Here is a 21,224-nt window from a genome sequence, read left to right as displayed (position 1 = left end):
GCAGAGGAGGTTATTATGTCAGCCAAGGTATTTCAGCACATCATGCACCGGAAAACAGAGTGCTAATGGAGAACAGCATCAGACAAAGCAGAAGAGGCAACAATAAGTGGGTGGGAAAGAACAGAAAGGAGAAGGGACGGGGCAGGGATCTAAACCCATCAAAAATATCCCTCATAAGAAAGGAAGTTCTGTCTTCAGAAAAATACTGATTAAGTTATTGGCATGATGTAAGTCAACTCACTTAAGACAGGAAAGTTAAAAAGACAAAAAAAAGAGAGGGGGAAGTGTTACTATCAACAGGTCTGAAAGTAACAGCCTCTAAACAGGTTTCAGAGTAGCATTCATCCGACGCTACACTGAGGATCAAAATCTGGCAAGTTTTGTTTCTTCCTCTGGTGTTTATATTCCATTCCATTCTCACTCCACTTCAACTGTGACACCAACATTTTTCTAAAGCTCCCGATGAGGAGTTCTAAACCACCTTCTATTTTCTGTATACCCCACTTCCATATCAAGTACAGAGTATCAATAACAATCACTAATAACCACAAATGGAACTTAAGCTGCAGTCATGTAGTCTGTGTATTCTGGGCCATCCCTGTCTACATTTATTGTATAAAAATTTGGAAAACAGTCAACATTACAAAAGGGCTTTATTAAAGAAAATCATGATAGGATGAAAATACCTTATGTATCATGACAACCTTTACTACTGTAAATGACATGTATAAATAAAAAGATACAATAAGCTTGTTATATAAAAAGAATCAAATTTAAACTAAACTAGTGTTCTCATCAAAAATAAATTTTATCATACAGTATATACATATAAAACTTATCTGAATATTTTAACACACATTTTTTTCCTTCATGGCACCTAACCTAGAAAAGAAATAAAGAACATTTTAAAAGACAGTTCAATATCACCTAAACCTTATTACATTGCATTTATCATTGCTCCTTCATGTATTCTATTCCTAAAAATAAACTCCATAGATGTATTTTAAGATGCCCTTAGAATATTTTATCACTTATCAACTGTCCTTTTTAAAAGTAAAAATTATATAAACTAAACCATGATCATTCACAGCATTATTTACAATATCAGTATGAAGTTCTGAGAACCAAACAACTAGCCAGCCATAAAATGTTCAAGTACACATATTTCAACTCTTTGCTGTTTAAAAGATTTATATGCAAAGACTTTTGATCCACAAAGAATACAGTCACACTCAGGTTTTTCTACAGCACCCATCATTGTAATTAAACACTTTGCAATATCCAGAGTAATTCACCTGAATTAAAGTGGTCTTTAAAGTATACTTAAGGAAAAAACCCTAAACAAATATGCAATTTCAAGTATTTACATTAAACATATTACATTCTATGGGATACACAAGCATTACAGGTAATTTCTCTACAATTCTTTCAAATACATACAAAATGTATGGATTGAACTATGAAGAAGTCTTCTGACAAATCAATTTAAATAAATACTTACTTTCATTTTCTTGGCTGACACCAGGAGGGGGAATCATAGGTTCTGTGATTTCAAAAGTTTCTACAATGTCCTGATCAGAGAAAGTAAGATTTAAAAAAACAAAAAACGTTTATTACACTACTATGACTACTTAAACACATAGGAATTAGTTGTATTAGAAATACACAGGGCATTCACATTTCAGCACTTGCTAGAATGATTAGGTCAACTTAGGGAGGAGAAGGGATGGGAGTTCCATGTGCCAAAAATCTTTTTTTGCTACAGGTATATTTAAAAATAGATCACTTTGAGGTATATTAGTCAAACTAAACTTCAGGTCACCAAGTTCTGCACACCCAGCCTGTGAAAAGTGGGTGCATATGTGATAGCTTTACAATTAGCACTATCATTGTTTCTTACCACCTTCAGGAACTTAGATAAGCCTGATCTTATGCACCCTAGGACATTCTTTTAAATCAAATTATGGATATGATAAATAGCAGACACATCCCTTCCCCCCCTCCCCTCCGCCATGACTGAATGCCATGTAACACAGGAAAACAGACAGCAATTTGGACTGATTTCTAACATCTACATGGCCTTTATATAGTACAGTAATTGAAAGTTATTTGTAGCTGCACAGCCTTAGATTGGAAGCAGTATAAATGTGACATGGACTGGAATGAAGTCTCCATTCCATATCTCACTATAGAAAGAAACTGATTGTACCTACTAGTTTTGCAGAGTCCATAATGATCAATATGTATTGATACAAAGATGCGTACACAACTTGTCATAAGATGCATTACTTTGTGACTTCACATCATAGAATAGCACAGCTCTCCGAGACTCTTTAAATTTAAACTAAAGCAAAAGGCAGTGTCATCTATTGTACCTTCCAGTCTTGATGGCTCAAAGATATGACTGCTTGGTTCCGTACTTGGGCATTCTGGTCATTTTCTCTACCTTCTTCTTCATGTGAAGGCTCTGTTCAAAATACCACGTTTTCAGGACCCATACAGTTAGAAAGGCATGTCAGGTGTTACAGTACCATTCAGGAACATCAGAATTGCCATATCAGATCAAATTAGTGGCCCATCTAGTCCATTATTACGTCTCTGACAGGCCAGTACCAGATGCTACATAAAAAACCAACAGTAAACACTCTCTTAACTTCAGTAGTTGGTAGTGAATTTGTGTCAAATCTGCCAGACTGTTTCAGGCAAAATATATATATTTTGCCATCTTAAAACTTCACCTATTACCACCACATTGCAGTTTCTAATCCATTACAGGATTTTACCTCACACCTCATGTTTTCCTAGTATCCTCTAAGGAAGGGTTTTGTCAATTCATGCCAACTAATTATCCTTTACTAATGACTGAGGATGTGCTCAGGGAATTCTAGATTAGACACATTATCTTTTGTAAGTGATATACTTGTTTGTCCCTACAATATTACAGTCTAGGTGTTTATAATTCTGTTCTTAATTCTTGTTTTAACCAAATTTTCCTGGTATTGATATAAGGCTCACTGGTCTGTAAGTCCAAGTATCTGTCACTGCCTTTTATATGACATCTGCTCCCCTCCAGTTCTCCAGCCATCCGTAGCTGACTTTAGTGTATTGCATTTTTTGCTTGCCACTGTCAACTTCTCTCTTATTCTTTTAGTACTCTTGGATTAATACTATCTGGTCCAGGTGACTTACTGCTCTTTATCAATTTGTTCCAGGACTAATTCTTTGTTACCTAAAAAATGAAGGTCTCAGGTAGATATACCCCATCACCCTCTGTGAAAACTAAAAAGAAAATCATTTAGCTTATCCTCAATTTCCCTTTTTTTCCCTTGGCATTCTAGCAGACACACCAGGCTGCCTGCTTTGCTTTTGCAGGCTTCCTGCTTTGTCTATTATGTTTAAGACTTTTGTTATTTGCAGACTATTTTCTCTTCAAATTCTCTTCGCTCTCCTAATGTTCATCTTACTTTTTACCTACCATAATTTATACTTCTTTCCATTAGGTTCACTTGGATTAGACTTCTATTTTCTGGGTTTTTTTGGACAGGTACTTCTTTAGCCAGAATTTAGCTTCTTTTGCCAGAATCTGGGAATGGGCAACAGGGGATAGATCACCTGATGATTATCTGTTCTGTTCATTCCTTCTGGGACACCTGGCATTGGCCACTGTCGGAAGACAGGATACTGGGCTAGATGGACTTTTGATCTGATCCAGTATGGCCGTTCTTATGTATGTTCTTAGCTCATATAGGGCCGGCTCCGCAGCCTACTGAAGTTAATAGCAATCTTTTTAGCAACTTCAGTGACCTGTATACCAAAGCCCATGCAGTCTGTGTCTGTCTGCAGAGAAAAAGGTCAAGCATCCTAACAGAACTGGTTTGAAACTAAAGTAAACTTTAAAGGACTCTTCATTTAACAAATGCAAGTTATAGTGCTTTTCTCTGTTTGCAATACTTTGAAAGTTGCATGGCCCAATCCTACAGTTACTCAAATAAGCAAGGGTTATGCGATCAGGCCTATGAAGCAGATACCACACAGGAACAGAATAGGTCATGGTCAGGTCTTGAGATACAAGTCCTAAATCTACTGCTTAAAAGACCTATAAACCATCTAGATACACAAACTCTTTTGGTGCCTGAGTAATTTATGTGTCTTTTAAAAAGTTAAATGTATTTTACCTATTACTGGCAGTTTGTCCTGATCCAGCTTTATTCTTGCAAAGCCATCCTAGAATGCAATACAATTTGATTTACAATTACAGAAACTAAAACTGTTCAGATGATTTAAAATATTGAAATAGACAATGACAATTTTTTTTTTAAAAGGCTACACAGTTTTCATTTATTTGACTAACTTTGCAATGCTATATTAGTGGAAATGTACATATATTCTTGTATCAAGAATCTTAGTTATGTTACCAGAGCAACAACTAAGCTTCTTGCAAATACTTCCTACATATTCACAGGAGTGCAAATTTACAGTTGCTAAGGGAGACATAACTGAACTTCCTAACATGTATCTGTAAAATCTCAATCATAACATGAATATAGTAGGAACACACTTCCCTTTGTCATTTCACCACATGCATTTTAAATTGAAAATATAGTTATAGTTTTCATTATCATTTATTCATTTTCAAATTTTCTTTGCTGAAATCAAAGGAATTCCTTTCACTGATTACATACATGCCAAACTTGAATTAAGAGAGTAGGTTATCTGAGCACATAGTAGTCCTGAAAAGATTTGAGAACTGGATTGGTTACTTTTAAACCACTGAAAAAAAACTTTAGGCAGAGAACAAACTTGAGATATTCTAGCCCAAAGCAAAATATGTAAGTGAAGTTAAGGATACAAAAATAGGGGATTTGGAATTAAAAATGTGTCAACTACAGAATTAAATCCATTAAAACACATGCGCAGGAAAACATGGTTTTCTTAAGCGATTACAGGCTTTTGCACTTAAAATTCAGCTTAAAAACAATTCAACTACTATTCCAATATATTCCACAGTTCTGTGACTGTGATAACTTGATACGTTTACCAGCCGCTTCAAAGGAAAAACAAAGGAAAAAACACCATCACATTTGCATTATTCCTATTTCTTGCTGGACAATGTCATTCGGGGGAAGAATAATGCTTGGTACTCCACACTTCATGTATGAAATCAGGCAAAAGGAGCAAAGCACTTTCACAGATTAAGTGAGGATTAATTTACAAAAATATAAGCAAGAGAGTGTATCAATAAGTGCCTGCACAAAGTTTTAGTTCTTTAAAATGATTTACAAACACACACTAAAAAAACCCTCAAACCACCTCCGCGGGTGGTAAATGGTTGATTTCACAACCAGATGCACTGCGGGAAGCGGTGCAAACCACAGGGACTTGCTGGCCGCCGCTTCCTGCGGCTCCCATTGTCCTGCAACGGCGAACTGCAGCCACTGGGAGCTGCAGGCAGCCGTGCCAATGTAAACGAACGGCCTTGCAGCCCACCAGCGGATTACCCTGACAGGCTGCGTGCGCCGCAGGTTGCCCACCACTGATCTACACAGACAATAAACCACATGGACAAGTCCACCGAATGAGTCAGTGTCAGAGCAAGGATTAGATCTCAGGAGTTTCTGGGTATAAGTCCCAGGCTCAATGCATAAACCATACTTATAAATGCAAAACAGACATTAATAAAACTAAATAAAAATCAAAAAGTGCTAAATATATTATTTAATTTTTTTAAAAACAAACAGATTTTCATCCAAATGCAGCTTGAAACAACCTAGTAAATAAAAAAAAGCATTGGTCACCATTTTCTAATACAAAATGTAAAAATTAATTTTAAAAATATATGTTAAACTATCTTAATTTAAGCAATGATGTGTATTTGTTACAGTGTATCCTCCTGTTAGCAACAAGTACTGACCAATGAGAATTAACCTTTAAGACAGTAACTAAAGTAAAAATGCAAAACAAGATCAAAATTCCTGATTGCTGATTGGTGATTTATATAGCTTTAATTTAAATCAATCCACCCCAATTTTTATCTTAGGGTTCTGGTGACAATGTAAAATCCATTTATGCTTTATTGTCTTTGATCACAAATGTATTAAAACTTCTCTATTAGACTAATGAAAAAAAATGGGATTTCAAACACTTGGCCAATAAAATTTTCACAAATGCAAATCAGAGTTGGACTCCACAGTATCAAATCAGAGTGTCAAATGTTAGACCTGCATTCCCAAATCATCCTGTCCCAGAAGCAAAAAATATACCACCTCACTAAAACTGTGGAAACAGCAGCTGCAATTACAGTAAATAAAAAACAAACAAATATTCTGGTTTTCTTGTATCATTCCAGTATACAAGTAAGATTTGAAGACCAAGTTACTCCTTACCCTTATAATGAAGGACACATGAAAGATGTTTTCCACAGTGCGTGCAAAAGAACTTGGATCAATCACAAAATCAAAGAAGGAAATAGGTATATTCGCTATAGACATAAGAAAACAGTGGTTATAAAACAAATGGTATACATAAAGCTAGCAGAGATGTAAATGCTAATTTAAGAGATATAATAGTCTATGTAGGGCTTAAGCAAATTGTTATATATATTTAACTGTTCTTATGTGAAACAATTTTAATATATTTTCAAATTCTTAATGTGTAATAGGGGGTTTTTTTGTTTTTTAATACACAGCGTATTACCCCTTTCTCCCCACTACGTCCCACCTCCCCACATACACCTGAAATGAAATAAAGTAGTTAAATTGTCATGGTTTCATTAATTAAGAACACTCCTGCAAGATAAGTGCTAACATGCCCTACTCTGTTGGAATGGCCATACATTGGAAAGAATTTAAAAAGGAAGGAAAGGGGTGGTAGGAGATCAAAAGACATGTAATTAACGGCTCTGAACTCTCTCTGCCTAGGAGTCTTGTTAAAAGAAGTTTCCCAGTTATGCATCCTAAGTAGACTTTTTTTTTTTAAACATATGTTTTCCCTGCAAGTCTAGCTGGAGAAGATATTTTTTAAATATAGATGATCAATGCTACTAAAATGTTCTTATACAAATATATTAATATACTACTGGCAAAAGCATGTCCACAATCAGCATATTTATTACATATGCAAAAAACCTGAGAACAATCTGTTTCCCCATTCAAATCTGAAAATTATGGATTCTGCACCCTGATTGGGATCCCAGCAACCAGGGCAGGACACGAAATGAAGCCAAAACAGCACCTCCCACCCTAAATATTAGCCTTTGAGCCTGCAGAATGTGGCTCAACGAACTATTTGTTTATTTAAAATGAAAACCGACACACCCGTCTCTGATTTTAGATGCATGACAAATTAAAAACACAGATCATAGAATATCAGGGTTGAAAGGGACCTCAGGAGGTCATCTAGTCCAACCCCCTGCTCAAAGCAGAACCAATCCCCAATCAAATTATCCCAGCCAGGGCTTTGTCAAGCCTGACCTTAAAAACTTCCAAGGAAGGAGATTCTACCACCTCCCTAGGTAATGCATTCCAGTGTTTCACCACCCTCCTAGTGAAAAAGTTTTTCCCAATATCCAACCTAAACCTCCCCCACTGCAACTTGAGACCATTACTCCTTGTCCTGTCCTCTTCTACCACTGAGAATAGTCTAGAACCATCCTCTCTGGAACCACCTCTCAGGTAGTTGAAAGCAGCTATCAAATCCCCCCTCATTCTTCTCTTCTGCAGACTAAACAATCCCAGTTCCCTCAGCCTCTCCTCATAGGTCATGTGTTCCAGACCCCTAATCATTTTTGTTGCCCTTTGCTGGACTCTCTCCAATTTATCCACATCCTTCTTGTAGTGTGGGGCCCAAAACTGGACACAGTACTCCAGATGAGGCCTCACCAACGTCGAATAGAGGGAAACGATCACGTCCCTCGATCTGCTTGCTATGCCCCTACTTATATATCCCAAAATGCCATTGGCCTTCTTGGCAACAAGGGCACACTGTTGACTCATATCCAGCTTCTCGTCCACTGTAACCCCTAGGTCCTTTTCCGCAGAACTGCTGCCTAGCCATTCGGTCCCTAGTCTGTATCTGTGCATTGGGTTCTTCCGTCCTAAGTGCAGGACCCTGCATTTATCCTTATTGAACCTCAGATTTCTTTTGGCCCAATCCTCCAATTTGTCTAGGTCCCTCTGTATCCTATCCCTGCCCTCCAGCGTATCTACCACTCCTCCCAGTTTAGTATCATCCGCAAATTTGCTGAGAGTGCAATCCACACCATCCTCCAGATCATTTATGAAGATACTGAACAAAACCGGCCCCAGGACCGACCCCTGGGGCACTCCACTTGACACCGGCTGCCAACTAGACATGGAGCCATTGATCACTACCCGTTGAGCCCGACAATCTAGCCAACTTTCTACCCACCTTATAGTGCATTCATCCAGCCCATACTTCTTGAACTTGCAGACAAGAATACTGTGGGAGACTGTGTCAAAAGCTTTGCTGAAGTCAAGAAACAATACATCCACTGCTTTCCCTTCATCCACAGAATCAGTAATCTCATCATAGAAGGCGACTAGATTAGATCCATAACAGAAACAAAAACAGCAATGGGAGACCAGCGATCAAAGTGCCTGCACCCCTTTACTCCAAGCATAAAAAATAGCCAGGCACAACACACAACAAATATTAAACATCCTCATCTCTGCTTTGACAGAAAGCACAAACTCCACACCTTTGAGTTGACAAAACCTTCAAACCCTAGCCACCTTAGCCTTCTAAACTGGTAAGCTTTTAGACTAGGTCTATACTGGGAGCTGGGGGTGATTCCCAGCTCCAGTACACATATTCACACTAGCTCTCATTGAGCTAGTGCACTAAAAGTAGTAGTGTAGCCACAGTAGCAAGGGCAGTGGTAAGGCTGGTCACCCTGAGTTCACCACTGCCCATGCTACTGTGGCTACACTACTATTCTTAGTATGGTAGCTTGATGAGAGTATGTCTCCTCAAGCTGGGAATGTATGCAAGTATGTCTCCTCGAGCTGGTAATCACCCACACACACACACACACTTCTAAGTCTAAGATTACTCTTGGTTCTAGATGTCAACAAATTCAGATTATTTCCAACTAAACTGGGAAGTTGAAAGGCCCTCAAAACGCCTTGCCAATAGCGCCCTCTCAAATACCAAGTAAGCTCCAGCTTCAACACCCCTCACTACCCAAACTGTGTCAATCTCAGGTGAAGGCAGGCAGGTCCCAAGCCATTTAGGGCTTCTCAGGTCCAAATCACCACCTTTATCTCCAGCCAGAAGTAAATAGGCGGCCAATGCAAATTCCAAATACCGTCACTGCATGTTTGCAGCAAGACACCTGCTTAAGAAGTGAAGAGCTGCATTCAGCAGTAGCTTCCGTTTTAGCAAACTAAAGATGTAGCCCCATGGAGAGCATACGGCTTAATCTTGAGGTGACAAAAGCACATCTCACAATAGAAAGGTCTGTATAAATCATAAAAGGTTGCAACCTCCTGACTAGACAGATTGTAAAATGCAGCCCTAGTTATTTAAATCATCATTTATTAGGCCCTATAGTGGTGTTCCCTGAATAGATATGTGGACGCAGTCGGCAACGGGCTTTGTTGCAAGGAGAGGTTCCTGGGTTAGTGGTTCTGTTGTGTGGTGTGGGGTTGCTGGTGAGTATTTGCTTCAGGTTGGGGGGCTGTCCACTCAACCACACAAAAGAACCACTAACCCAGGAATCTATCCTTGCAACAAAGCCCGTTGCTGACTGGGTCCACATATCTATTCAGGGGACACCACCATAGGGCCTAATCACATCAGCCACACTATCAGAGGCTCATTCACCTGCACATCTACCAATGTGATATATGCCATCATGTGCCAATGCCCCTCTGCCATGTACATTGGTCAAACTCTACGTAAAAGAATAAATGGACACAAATCAGATGTCAAGAATTATAACATTCAAAAACCTGTCGGAGAACACTTCAATCTCTCTGGTGACTCGATTAGAGACCTAAAAGTGGCAATTCTTCAACAAAAATACTTCAAAAACAGACTCCAACGAGAGACTGCTGAATTGGAATTAATTTGCAAACTGGATACAATTAACTTAGGCTTGAATAGAGACTGGGAGTGGATGGCTCATTACACAAAATAAAACTATTTCCCCATGTTTATTCCCCCCCTCAACCTCCCACTGTTCCTCAGACGTTCTTGTGAACTGCTGGAAATGGCCCACCTTGATTATCACTACAAAAGGTTTTTCCCCCCCGCGCTCTCCTGCTGGTAATAGCTCACCTTAAGTGATCACTCTCCTTACAGTGTGTATGGTAACACCCACTGTTTCATGTTCTCTATGTATATAAATCTCCCCACTCAGTATTTTCCACTGAATGCATCCGATGAAGTGAGCTGTAGCTCACAAAAGCTTATGCTCAAATAAATTGGTTAGTCTCTAAGGTGCCACAAGTACTCCTTTTCTTTTTGCGAATACAGACTAACACGGCTGCTAATCTGAAACTGGTCATTTAGCAGTAAGGTATTCCCTAGGAAATATCCCATCCTCTGACTTCACCACCTCAACCAAGCTTCACAATCATCATTGCTGTGTACAGTATTAAATTATTTAAAACTTCTATTCTGTGTGTGTAAAAAAATATAGTCTTTTGTCTGGCGAAAATATTTTTCCTGGAAATTAACCCCCTGCTAAAATTCATTCTTATGAGGAAATTGGATTCACTTAACATCGTTTCACTTAAAGTAGCATTTTTCAGGAACATAACTACAACATTAAGTGAGGAGTTACTGTACGTCAAAGAAATCCATATGCTGTGAAAACTGTCACATCATAACAATCCAAATAATAATAGTCTTAACCAAAAATGAAAGATTAAATACAGTTTGATAATAGACTCTCAACACCAAGGACTAGTTTCTAGAACACAGGCCCCACGAAACACACTTCCTTAAGGCGAACTGGAATTTTGTCCTCCCTTAACAGAGGGACTGTCAATTCCCAACTGTGAAGAATTCAGTTTTTCCCCCACTGGCCTTCATTAGCCAAGACAATACACAAGTCATGGAAAAAAAGTTGTCTCAACACATCCAAAATCTCATAAGTGATGCTGGCTGAAATTCAAGTAGAGCCCAAATTAATGTCCGCTCAAAAACTTATTGTGGATGAGGTCTCATAACTGTTTGCGTCATTTGTGCTCAATTAATTTTGTGCAATATCATCAGTTAGATGATAGCTGGCTGCTGTCACAGTTACTTGTTTAAAAAAAAAAAAGGACTAAAAACCTTTCTAATACCCTATTTTTGACTAGAGTCAAGAGATTAGTTGAACTGGTTCACTGTCATATTTCTCAAACAGCCTCCATCAGTTTCAGCAGAACCCAAGCTTACATTTAAAAATATCAAGTTTCTAGTCCTTGTTGTTCCAAATGTCAACCGAAACCATGTTCTTCTGAGTCTGCAGAGAGAAACAATAGCTCCTCAGGCTAAATGCTGCAATTGCAAGCCATAAATGCAGTACAATCGCTGTGGAGACCGCACAGAGACAGAATTTAGAATGTGGCCAGAGTTCAAGTCTACAAGCCTAACCTCCTCACCAGCAAAGGAGGACACACTGGGACCTTGGATTCTAGACGCCATTAATTACTAATGTAGTAACTGAGTTTCATTCCCTAGCTTCCAAAGTGTCATCTATATAGCATATTACACTCCCCGTTTAGTGCAAATTTTAGCTAATCTGGAGGCACACTTACGATCATCTTGAAAATAGCTCTGCAACAATCCCAAGATCCTCTCTACTTCTTTTTCAGTGGCTTCCTGATGAGACTCCTCCATTTTCTTCAACTGAAAAAAAATATCAAGAATCATGCATCTATCCTGCTGTAAGCCAACATTACAGAGAAAAAACACTTTTCTACATTTTTTTAATCATGTTCTTTTAGTGACAAGTTTTAGTACTAAGCAGAAAGAAAACATCAGCTCTGAATTGTTGCATTTTTGTTGCATGGCTATAAAAAACAGAAGACAGAGTAATAAAAGGCTGCTGTCATGGAACATAATATGCATAACATACTTGACTATGTCAAATGCCTGGAATCTATTTATCTGAAAGACTTCCTTTCTCTCTTTGCCACATCTGCCATGCACAGTGGCACCTGAACTGCAGCCCCACTTATTTAAGAAAGGAGACAGTTGGCCGCTGCTTTGGAAACTTACTCCCCCTCTTCCAATCCAGCTCAAGAGTTCCAGTTTATCAATTTCCAGGACTTATTGTAAGGACCATTTGTTTTTCCTAGTTGTGAGGAATTGGGAGGATTCTGCTGGTGCGTAAACTTCTAAAACCTTAAACATCAGTTTGGGGGGTTGGGGGGCTTATTATTAAAATGGACAGTTACTTAAGGATTTCTTTGACCTATATTGATAAAAAGGCCCGACATTTACTTAAGAAAAGTCATGACAGGTTTGAAATTACTCCTAACAGGATATTAATGAGATAATGTGATTTTGCAGATCTGTCTTATCTATAATAAAGAGAGGCATACTAAAGCAGCAGTGGCAAAACAAAAGCCTATTTTTAGGAATAAGAACAGCTCCCTGGAATCCAAACCGAAACTGCTGCACGCATTGGTCATATCCATTTTTCAGTATGTGTGCGAGACATAGACCCTTACAGCAGAACTTGAACAGAAAATACAGGTAGCAGAGATGAGATATTTCCGTAAAATCCTGGGCATCTCCTACTTGGACCACATCACCTAAGTCTCCCAAAGTTGTGAAAAATCCACAACCCTGAGAGATGTAGTTAAGACGCCACAAGGTCATCGGAAAGATTCTTCTATGAACCTAGCTACCACCTCTCTGGGAGGTGGATTAACTACAGCAACGGGAGAATCCCTCACCACTGCAGCTGTGCCACTATAGCATTTTAAGTGCAGCCATAGTGGTAGAGAAAACAGATAATTCACAAACTAAAAAAGTGACTTAGGATAGCTATGCTGTCAAAAATGATTATTAAAAATATTACTTTACAAACCTGAGCAGGCATTGCCCTTTTTTCTTCTGTTCCTGCTTTCCTTTTCTGCCTCTCAATCCGTTGCCTTGGTACAGGAGGATCAGCCTTGAAAGATCCCAACCTAACCCAAGTAGAAAAGTAGCATGAATGTATGTAAACTACTTTACTAGAGAATATAGTGAGCAGTTTGTTTGCTGGGTTAAGATGGAAAATAATGCTAGGAAACTGAACATGAAGCTTCTAATATGTACTATGATTCCTATAAACTGCCACCACTAATGGTTCTGTGAATTACAATTTGCAATCAGCTTTGCAACAGTATAAATCAATACAATGTTAAATGCATTATGTTATTCCAAGTTTTTTTTAGTAAAATAAATTAAAATCTGTCATAGAGACGTGACATTTTTTATATTAACTAGTAACATTGAATTTATACCTTCTTTAAACTGAGCTTTTGGGGTAGTCCATGCTTCTTTTTCTGAAAATAGTCCAATTTTATATTTTTTCTCTGATCATTTGTTTAATTTTTACAATTGTAGGCCTGTAGGTATGAACATGTTAACTTCTCATTTTGAAACAAAACTCTCAGAATAGGGCATAGTATGTTCAATGGACTGAAAAATGGATATAGATCTAATTTCTTAAAACATGGGTTCTAATTCAGGGCACTTTAATAGATACCAAAAATTCAGTACTTTGTCAATATTCACACTTTGCCATAGGAAACCTAAACTTCTATAAAAGAATGGTTTAGCTAAAGGTCCAGACTCAACTATTTAGAGAGAAATCCAAGTTAGACTTTCTTCCATTCAATATCTTTGATCATTTCCAGTATAATGTTTGAATAAAATTACCCTCAGCACTTTGTTGGTACTTTTAAAACACAAAAACTATCTGAGATTACAACAGTAAACTAGCTACTAGTCTTCCTAACATATCAATCATCTGTTATTACAATCCAGTGTGTTAGACCATATGATCATCTTTATAACCACTTGCAACAGTTACTTGTAGTACAGCTGGTTGAGGCCTCCAAATACTTCAGTCTTTTATCAGAGTTGAAATTCTACTTGTAGGGGGGAAAAACTGCATTAGCAGGGACAGGATGACCAAACTGATCTATCACAGGGTGAGCTGGGACTGTCTGAAGTTAACGCCAGGCTTCTGGGCCTGAGTCAGGTAACCAAGGATCATTTGACAGCAGCCCGGAGGCAGCACCTCACAAGAGTGCCTCTTCACACAGAGGAAAACTTGCATGGAGCAGAAAGCCTCTCCTGCAGTAGAGCCAGGAAAGGAGAAGTGTGGGGATGATTTCCAGGATTCAGATTGTTTCCTAGGAAAGAGCTGAGAAAAGCAGGAAGTACTGGGAGGCTCTCAAACTACAGAATCCTGCAGAGGATTACATGGTGCTCAGGGAGACAGATCAGGATAGACACACAATCAGGTAGGAGGTCTGGGAGCAAAGCCCACAAAGTGCTTTACAGGGCCTGGGGAAGGCCTAAGGAGGAGAGGAGGACTCTCCATTTTCCTCATCTGGGAGGCACAGCCAAAGTCACAGGAAAATATTACAAGGGCAGAAGGAATGTTTTCAGAGGATGGCACTGTAGGGCAGAAAAGACTAGGTAAAGGAAATTTTGAGATCTTACTGTCCAGTGGAAGAACTGTTTGCTTCAGAAGAGTGAAAAAATGGTTTATGTTCATTTTGTGTTACTACTTCATAAACCAGACCCCGAAAGGACAATGTTATTTGAAATGTCTCGGTAAACATGAGTTCATCTAGGTGGGAGAAGGGCACAACTCAGTGTGCAGTGATGCAACTGCCATGCCAGGAGAGACTTCTGCTGTGGACTGCAGCCAGACTCCCAAGTTAATCTCTTCTCTCAAATACAGCGCACTACCTAAACATTGATAATCTAAGGGTCAGTCCTTTTGAAAACTAACTTGAATTAGGCCATGTTGCACTTCAGCATACATGATCATTTTCCTTGAATATACTTACATGTAGTGAAAAGAAGGAGATCTTCTGAAATATCTTTCTGCTTCTGCTCCCAGTTTATGCCAGGCATTATTAGGTAAAAATCCATGAGCAATGCTCTCATCATCACTATCATTTTCTTCTCCTTCTAGACGATTTAGGCCCATAAATGTTAGCTATTGGGGGGGGGGGGGAGGGGGAGATATTGCATCTAAATTTCACTTAAAGCAAAGTCAATGGCTGCTTATTTCTAAGATATTGCATTATAATGTATACCCTACTTGAATACTGCAAGAATCACTTACTTTTTTTCCCAATTAGAGTAAAAAAAACAAAAAAGAACTAAGTTAAAATCGACATATAGAAACATGAATTACCTAATGAAAGAATCACACACTCAATTGCTACTGAAACAAAAATTCAAATATTTAGATATTTCTTCCCAAATTGTACTAAAAAGGAAAAAAAAAATCCACATTTTAAAAATTATACAATAATTCACTAAATATTATATGAAAGAATGATTGGTCTTGGTCCAACATCTTACTGGTCTTATCACAAAAAAAAAGAAACTGGTACGTTCCTTCTTGGAACATAGCAGTTTCTCTTAATTATAGTTTCTCATTTGTCTATCCTCACCCCCACTGTATAATTTTTAGGCCTCAATCCTGCAACAAGCTCTACACAGGTAGCCCATTCAGCCCTATGGGAGCCCCACTGAAGTCAGACATCTACGTGGGTGTAGGCATCTGCCTGAACAGAGTTTATTGCAGAACTGGGACCTGTAGCCCCGATTCTGCTAAGATTTAGGCATAAAGTTATGACCAGTTTGTGAGTAGTTCCACTGAAATCAATGGGACCTAAGGCAGTTATCAATTCTCTTTTGCAGACTGCCAGCACAAGGCTGTTTAAAGAGACACTGCCTCACGGCTGTCTTCAACATGACAGCTTTCCTGCATTTCAGAGGACAGGAATTGAAGTGTCCTCCTGCATAGCAGCAAAGAGTGATGCTGTGCTATCTACTATCTTACTTATCATATGTTCTCCAGAAGTTCAGTTGCCAGTTATAACTTCAGATACCTGTATTTTTACCCATGAACTAAATATCTATGCAAATGGATGGTTATGAATGGTGCTAGAAAGACAACACAAGTCCTCTATTCATTTGCAAGCTTTCTTCCATTGCCCAGTGCATGTTAAACTTGTCTTTGCATAGCTATATCTAAGAATGAGAGTACAGTTTAGCCTCTGCCTTCATACAATCCATGACCGCTATGCCAGCAAGTGTGGAAGTTACTGTTTCTTAACTTTACAATGCAATTAAAAGCACACAGTTTCTGAACATACCACATTTTGGGGACAACTGAACACATTTCAAGTACCGTATAAACATCACATGCCTCTTCCCCCTTTAGCCAATAATAAGCAATGGAACCTAATTCTCTTGTACAACAAAGCTACACCTTCGACAAAAAGTTGCAACTCCTCATTAGGCTACTGTAACAGTTTATAATAAGAAGATGAAATTGGCTTTTGCTCCAATGTCAGCGCAAACTGGCACTTTTTAGCCAGAGTATCAAGAAATAAAACAGGAGATCTTCAAAACTGCCAAAAAGATTCAGATATCGAAGTTCCACTGAAAATCACAGCTTTGGTTAAAATAGGAATTAGTGCATGTAATAGAAAAAAGAACAGCAAACATTGCTGTTTTGAAGGTATAGCTTTTCAAAACCAAACAGCAGATTTCTTGTCTTTACTAAATACACTATTGTAAAGAACCTCATTCAGTTCACTGCTGTGAAATATCATTTGATGCAGTAAGACGCTGATCCTGTAACATTTGGAGTCTAAATTTGTATAGCTACATTTCCTTTATTAAAACTGGAGATTCTAAATGTAGCCTTTAAAACAACTACTGTAGATTGAGCAGAAAGTTAGAATAAACTTCTAGACTGCTTGCAAAAAAAGTTAAAGAACCTCATAGAAATTATGCTAAGTTTTAATGCAACAGCAGTGTTTTGTCTGAAATCTTCAAACCCCAGTTTCTTTTCCCCTTCTATTACATATAGGGCAATCTCAAGCCACATTTTAACAAGTCAGCAGTTTTTAACTTACTAAATCTTCAGCAAATGCTGGCAAATCAAATACTGTCATTTCAGAGTGTAACTCATTTGCTTTCTCCTTTCCTAGATTTGATGCCAAAACAAGGAACTGGGCATCCAGAGCAGCCTCCCTTGCCTGGGAAACTGTTATGGAAAAAGAAAGAGATGTATGTTAGCAAAATACAATTGTCTAAATGTGATATACTACACTAACTCTAAAATCAGAGCTAATGTGCTTTGTCAGTCAATTTCTGAAGGTCAAACCATTCCTTTTATTGTACAGACTGCTCTAAAAGAAAACGTTTGCCAATTCTGCAAATAGCAATCACTGCCAATAGGAAGCATGAAACTGTCAAGCCATCATTAAAGTAAAATTACATTTTCTTCCCCAATATATTTGCTCTTTCCAAATATAGCATACTGAATCTATTTACTTAAACAACATTAGTTTTTACACTATTTTTTCACTCCTGTTGCACTGTAGAGCCAAGATACAGAAGTATAAATAAACTGTTGTATTTTTAGCTATAAACCTAAATTTATTAAAGGGGAGTTTCCTGGCTGCTTTGTTTGTTGCCTTTTTTTAAGTGTAGTGAGGCCTGCTCAAGCAGTTCCATCTTCATTTCAATTTATTAAAGAACTGTACTGCTATATTTTAGTGTTTTCATATAGTGATTGGACCTGAATTTGATTCCCATAAATTTTTTTGAGTATCACATCAGTAGCTTTGAGGTTCAAAGCAAAAATTTCTGAAATAGACTGTGGGATTAACTTTACCTCCACTAAACAATTTATTGGCTTCTTGTAGCGCATCTGTCAAACTATTGCTTTTTGAACTCAGCATATCCTCACGATTCTCTGGGAAAAAAGAAAACAAATAAATGAAATCTTAAATTAAACATGTACACATCAAAAAATAAACACCTATAGCCTTAACCATAAGTAGCTAACAGTGCTTGACACTAAATCTCACCAAATTCAAAGTACTCCAAATCTGTTTATAGTACTTTTTACAGTGAGCATTTATGTAGTCCCTGATCCTGCAAACGTTTATGCCCATGCTTAACTTTAAACATACGGGTAATCCCACTGAAATCAATGGGACTATTCGCATGTTTACTGCTAAGCATTTAAGTATTTGCAGATCAAAACAGTAGCACTTGTCACTGCAGATAGTAGGACTATTTCAGTACTGTAAAATGAATGTTTCAATAAAAAGAGTTCCCATTTATAGAATGAGACTCAGAAATGCAAAAGCTAGGATTTCCCCCACAAGCCCTAAAGTGATTACAAACCATCCACAGTATATTTCTGGCATGTGGACATTTTTAAAAAGCTCCAAAATTAAGAAGTAGATCTTAATCTTATATGTAATTTGCTGATCATTCCAATTAAAATATCCTGTTCTAAGTCAAAGCAGTTACCAGAGCTCATGAGAGTTATGCCATACGTCATTTGTCTTACACATTTAAACATCACCAATTAGGGACCTCTATAAAAACATGCAAGGTTGTACAGCACAATGGGGTCATGGTCTATGACTAACGCTCCTAAACACTATACAATAATAAAGGTTGTTTCATTTCTAGACATCACTAGGTTAAAACAAACAACTACATTTATTTAGATTAATAAACATCGACACAATGGGAATATTTGAATGCCTGATTCTATATGACCACACTCACAGCATCATAGTGTTCAAGTGGTTTGAGCACATGCATCCAGCTCTTGATACACTTTTCCAAAGCGCTGGTGTTTTTCTTGATAAGTGTATTATTAAACATCTTATAACACTAGTTGAGTTATTCTAAAACTGAGTTGCAATTTCATGTAAAAATCATGTAAATTAAGCAAGTCAGAATGAGATGGAAGATTTCCGGGGGGATTGGGAGGGGGGGCAGGGGGAACAAAAACAAAAAAAGACAAAAAATACCAGGTGCTGCTGGAATTGTTATTGATGACTTAGTAGTCAAGCACTCTTACAAGTCAGAAGAATAGCGACAAAGGGACATCACTGATGACTGTACACATAGGGGAAATAGAGATCATAGAGGTAAAATACAGGTCATAACCACTGGTGATCACTGAAAACCCCATGGACCCTTTTGCAAACTGTAGGATAGTGTTCTGGTTTAGGTCTATTCTGGCTATGATTCTTCTGTACTTTCCGGTAAAAATATGATATCTTCATCTGTGCACTGCGTTGCTGTACACTGATAAGGACTTTGCATATCTCATCCCAAAAGTCATAAAGCACGAAGTCTTAACATTGCTTTAATACAGTTTTATATGGAATTATGGTGACCACATAGTGATTACTAAACTTCTCATGTCACTGACCAACTATTCTTCTACATTTTAACATTAAAAATGTGATGACAAAAATTATTTTTAATTCAAAGATAAAAGTCTACTAAATAGGCCATCACCTCAAATTTCTAAATTTATACTGGTTTCAGAGTAGCAGCCATGTTAGTCTGTATGCCTCCCTCAACTGGGCCTTGGAAGCAAAAAAGGATGCAACACATTTACAGCAAAATTTTCAAACTTGGATGCCTAAAACGACATGCTAAATAAAGATTTAGGTGCCTAAATTTCAGAAATGTCAAACACCCTCAACTCCTGCAACAAATTGTCTGGTTATCCAGCACCTATGAAGGTTAAACCACTTAAGTGCCCAAAATTTGGCAATGCTCACTCATACAATTGAGGAGGAGAGACAATCCTTTAAAGAACCTGGTAAAGTGTTTTCCCTCTGGAGAGGAAGAATTCTGCTGTGACTTTAGTCTCAATCATCCGAAGACCAGCACCAGCTTCAGCCCTAGCTCTCTATAAGCCTCCCAGTGGGTAGGGCACAGGCCGTTTGTCCTGGGCGGGGCAGTCTCCTGCAGCTGCAGCAAGCACGACAGAGACAGCTGCAGCTCTGCGGCAGGGCTAAGTCTCTGGCTGCTGCAGGGAGACCCCAGCGCTATCATTGTTGTTACTATTTGTATTACCCTAGCGCCCAGGAGCACCAGCCACTGCCCAGGACCGCACTGTGCCAGCCCCGTACGAACACAGATCACCCTCCCGGACCCCAGGGCCGGGGCGATCCCTAGGCTTACGCTGCACTCTGTTGATCAGCTGACGATACTGCTGCCGCAGCATCCTCCTGTCCGTGTGGTCCTCATCGGGCTCGGCTCTCTCGCTGCCCTGCCCGGACTCCTCTTCCGACTCCTCTTCCTCCCCGTCACCCGCTTCGTTCGCAGCCTCCGGGGGGCCCTGACGGCCTGGGCCTCCCGCCAGCCTGCGCTGCTGGTGCTCGGGCACGGCCCCGTTGCGGGAAGTGGACGGGAAAGACTGGCGGTGGCTGCGGCCCGACTCCGGGCCCCGGCCCTGGAGGGAGTCGCCGCCGCTTCCAGCATCTTCAGACATCGCCGCCTCGGCCCCCCCGCTGCGGGCGGGGCAGAAGGAGAGCGTGAGCCGCGGGCGGCCCTACGCGTTCCTCACTCCCCCGGCCTCCTTCAGGCTCGGGCCTTGCCCCATTCCCCCCTCCAGGGGAAACAGCTCCTCAGACCCTCCCGCTCCGCCGGGCTCTCACCCCTCAACGCGCTGGGCCCCGCGTGCCACTGGCGCCCTGAGCGTTATGCGTTGTTAGAAACGGCGAAGCGCGAGGGCCAAAGCGCGAAGCCAATGGAGGGCGGGGAGAGCAGAGAGGAAGCAACTCGTCCGAGGGCTATGTGTAGCGCCGGCGGCGTCCCCTCTTGCCTCCGTCGCTCAGTATCTGCAGCGCCCCCTGGCGTGTGGGAGGCACACAGCGCTCAGGGAGCCGCTGAAGCACCGCTGAGGGGTTAGAGCGAAGGGTGTTTCTGCTCGGCGGGGTCCTGACGCTGCCCTGAGCGGCGGGGAGACACGCTGTAGTTGTTCTTTTACATTCCCCCCTCACCTCATCTCTCTTTAAAACCTGGAAATTAACTGCAGGGCCCACGCTTCATGCGAAATGGTGGGTGCAAACCGGCCGCACCAGGCGGAGGACGAAGGGAGCTGCAGGTTTGCCCACGGTCCTGGGGCGTGACCGTGTTCAACGCACAGTGCGGTTTTACAGCCGGTGCAATCTGCAGCAGGGCACTTCCCT

At 39.7% G+C, this 21,224-nt stretch overlaps 1 protein-coding gene across 1 annotated transcript; it reads right to left on the bottom strand.

Moving 5' to 3' along the window:
* Window positions 1–799: 799 nt before the first annotated feature.
* NSMCE4A (NSE4A component of SMC5/6 complex) lies at window positions 800–20,817 on the bottom strand. Its single transcript, XM_074959229.1, has 11 exons — window positions 20,215–20,817; window positions 17,885–17,965; window positions 17,121–17,251; window positions 15,030–15,181; window positions 13,049–13,148; window positions 11,769–11,859; window positions 6,384–6,478; window positions 4,176–4,224; window positions 2,376–2,467; window positions 1,502–1,571; window positions 800–882 (listed from the first exon to the last, which is right to left on the bottom strand). The coding sequence occupies exons 1-11, from the start codon at window positions 20,522–20,524 to the stop codon at window positions 878–880; spliced, it is 1,176 nt and encodes a 391-aa protein (XP_074815330.1). The 5' UTR covers window positions 20,525–20,817; the 3' UTR covers window positions 800–877.
* Window positions 20,818–21,224: the final 407 nt, after the last annotated feature.

Source organism: Natator depressus, chromosome 7 (genome assembly GCF_965152275.1).
Source record: "Natator depressus isolate rNatDep1 chromosome 7, rNatDep2.hap1, whole genome shotgun sequence".
NCBI classification, from domain to species: domain Eukaryota; kingdom Metazoa; phylum Chordata; order Testudines; family Cheloniidae; genus Natator; species Natator depressus.
The sequence above is the reverse complement of the archived record's forward strand: the minus strand, read 5'-3'. Positions and strand labels throughout refer to the sequence as shown.

Excerpts from the sequence above, each read along its gene's own strand:
- NSMCE4A (XM_074959229.1), bottom strand. The coding sequence starts at position 20,524 with ATGTCTGAAGATGCTGGAAGCGGCGGCGACTCCCTCCAGGGCCGGGGC. Across the intron at positions 15,182-17,120 it reads CAGCATTTGCTGAAGATTTA|CTAACATTTATGGGCCTAAA; the intron begins GTAAGTTAAAAA and ends CCCCCCCAATAG. Across the intron at positions 11,860-13,048 it reads AAAGGGCAATGCCTGCTCAG|TTGAAGAAAATGGAGGAGTC; the intron begins GTTTGTAAAGTA and ends ATTTTTTTTCAG.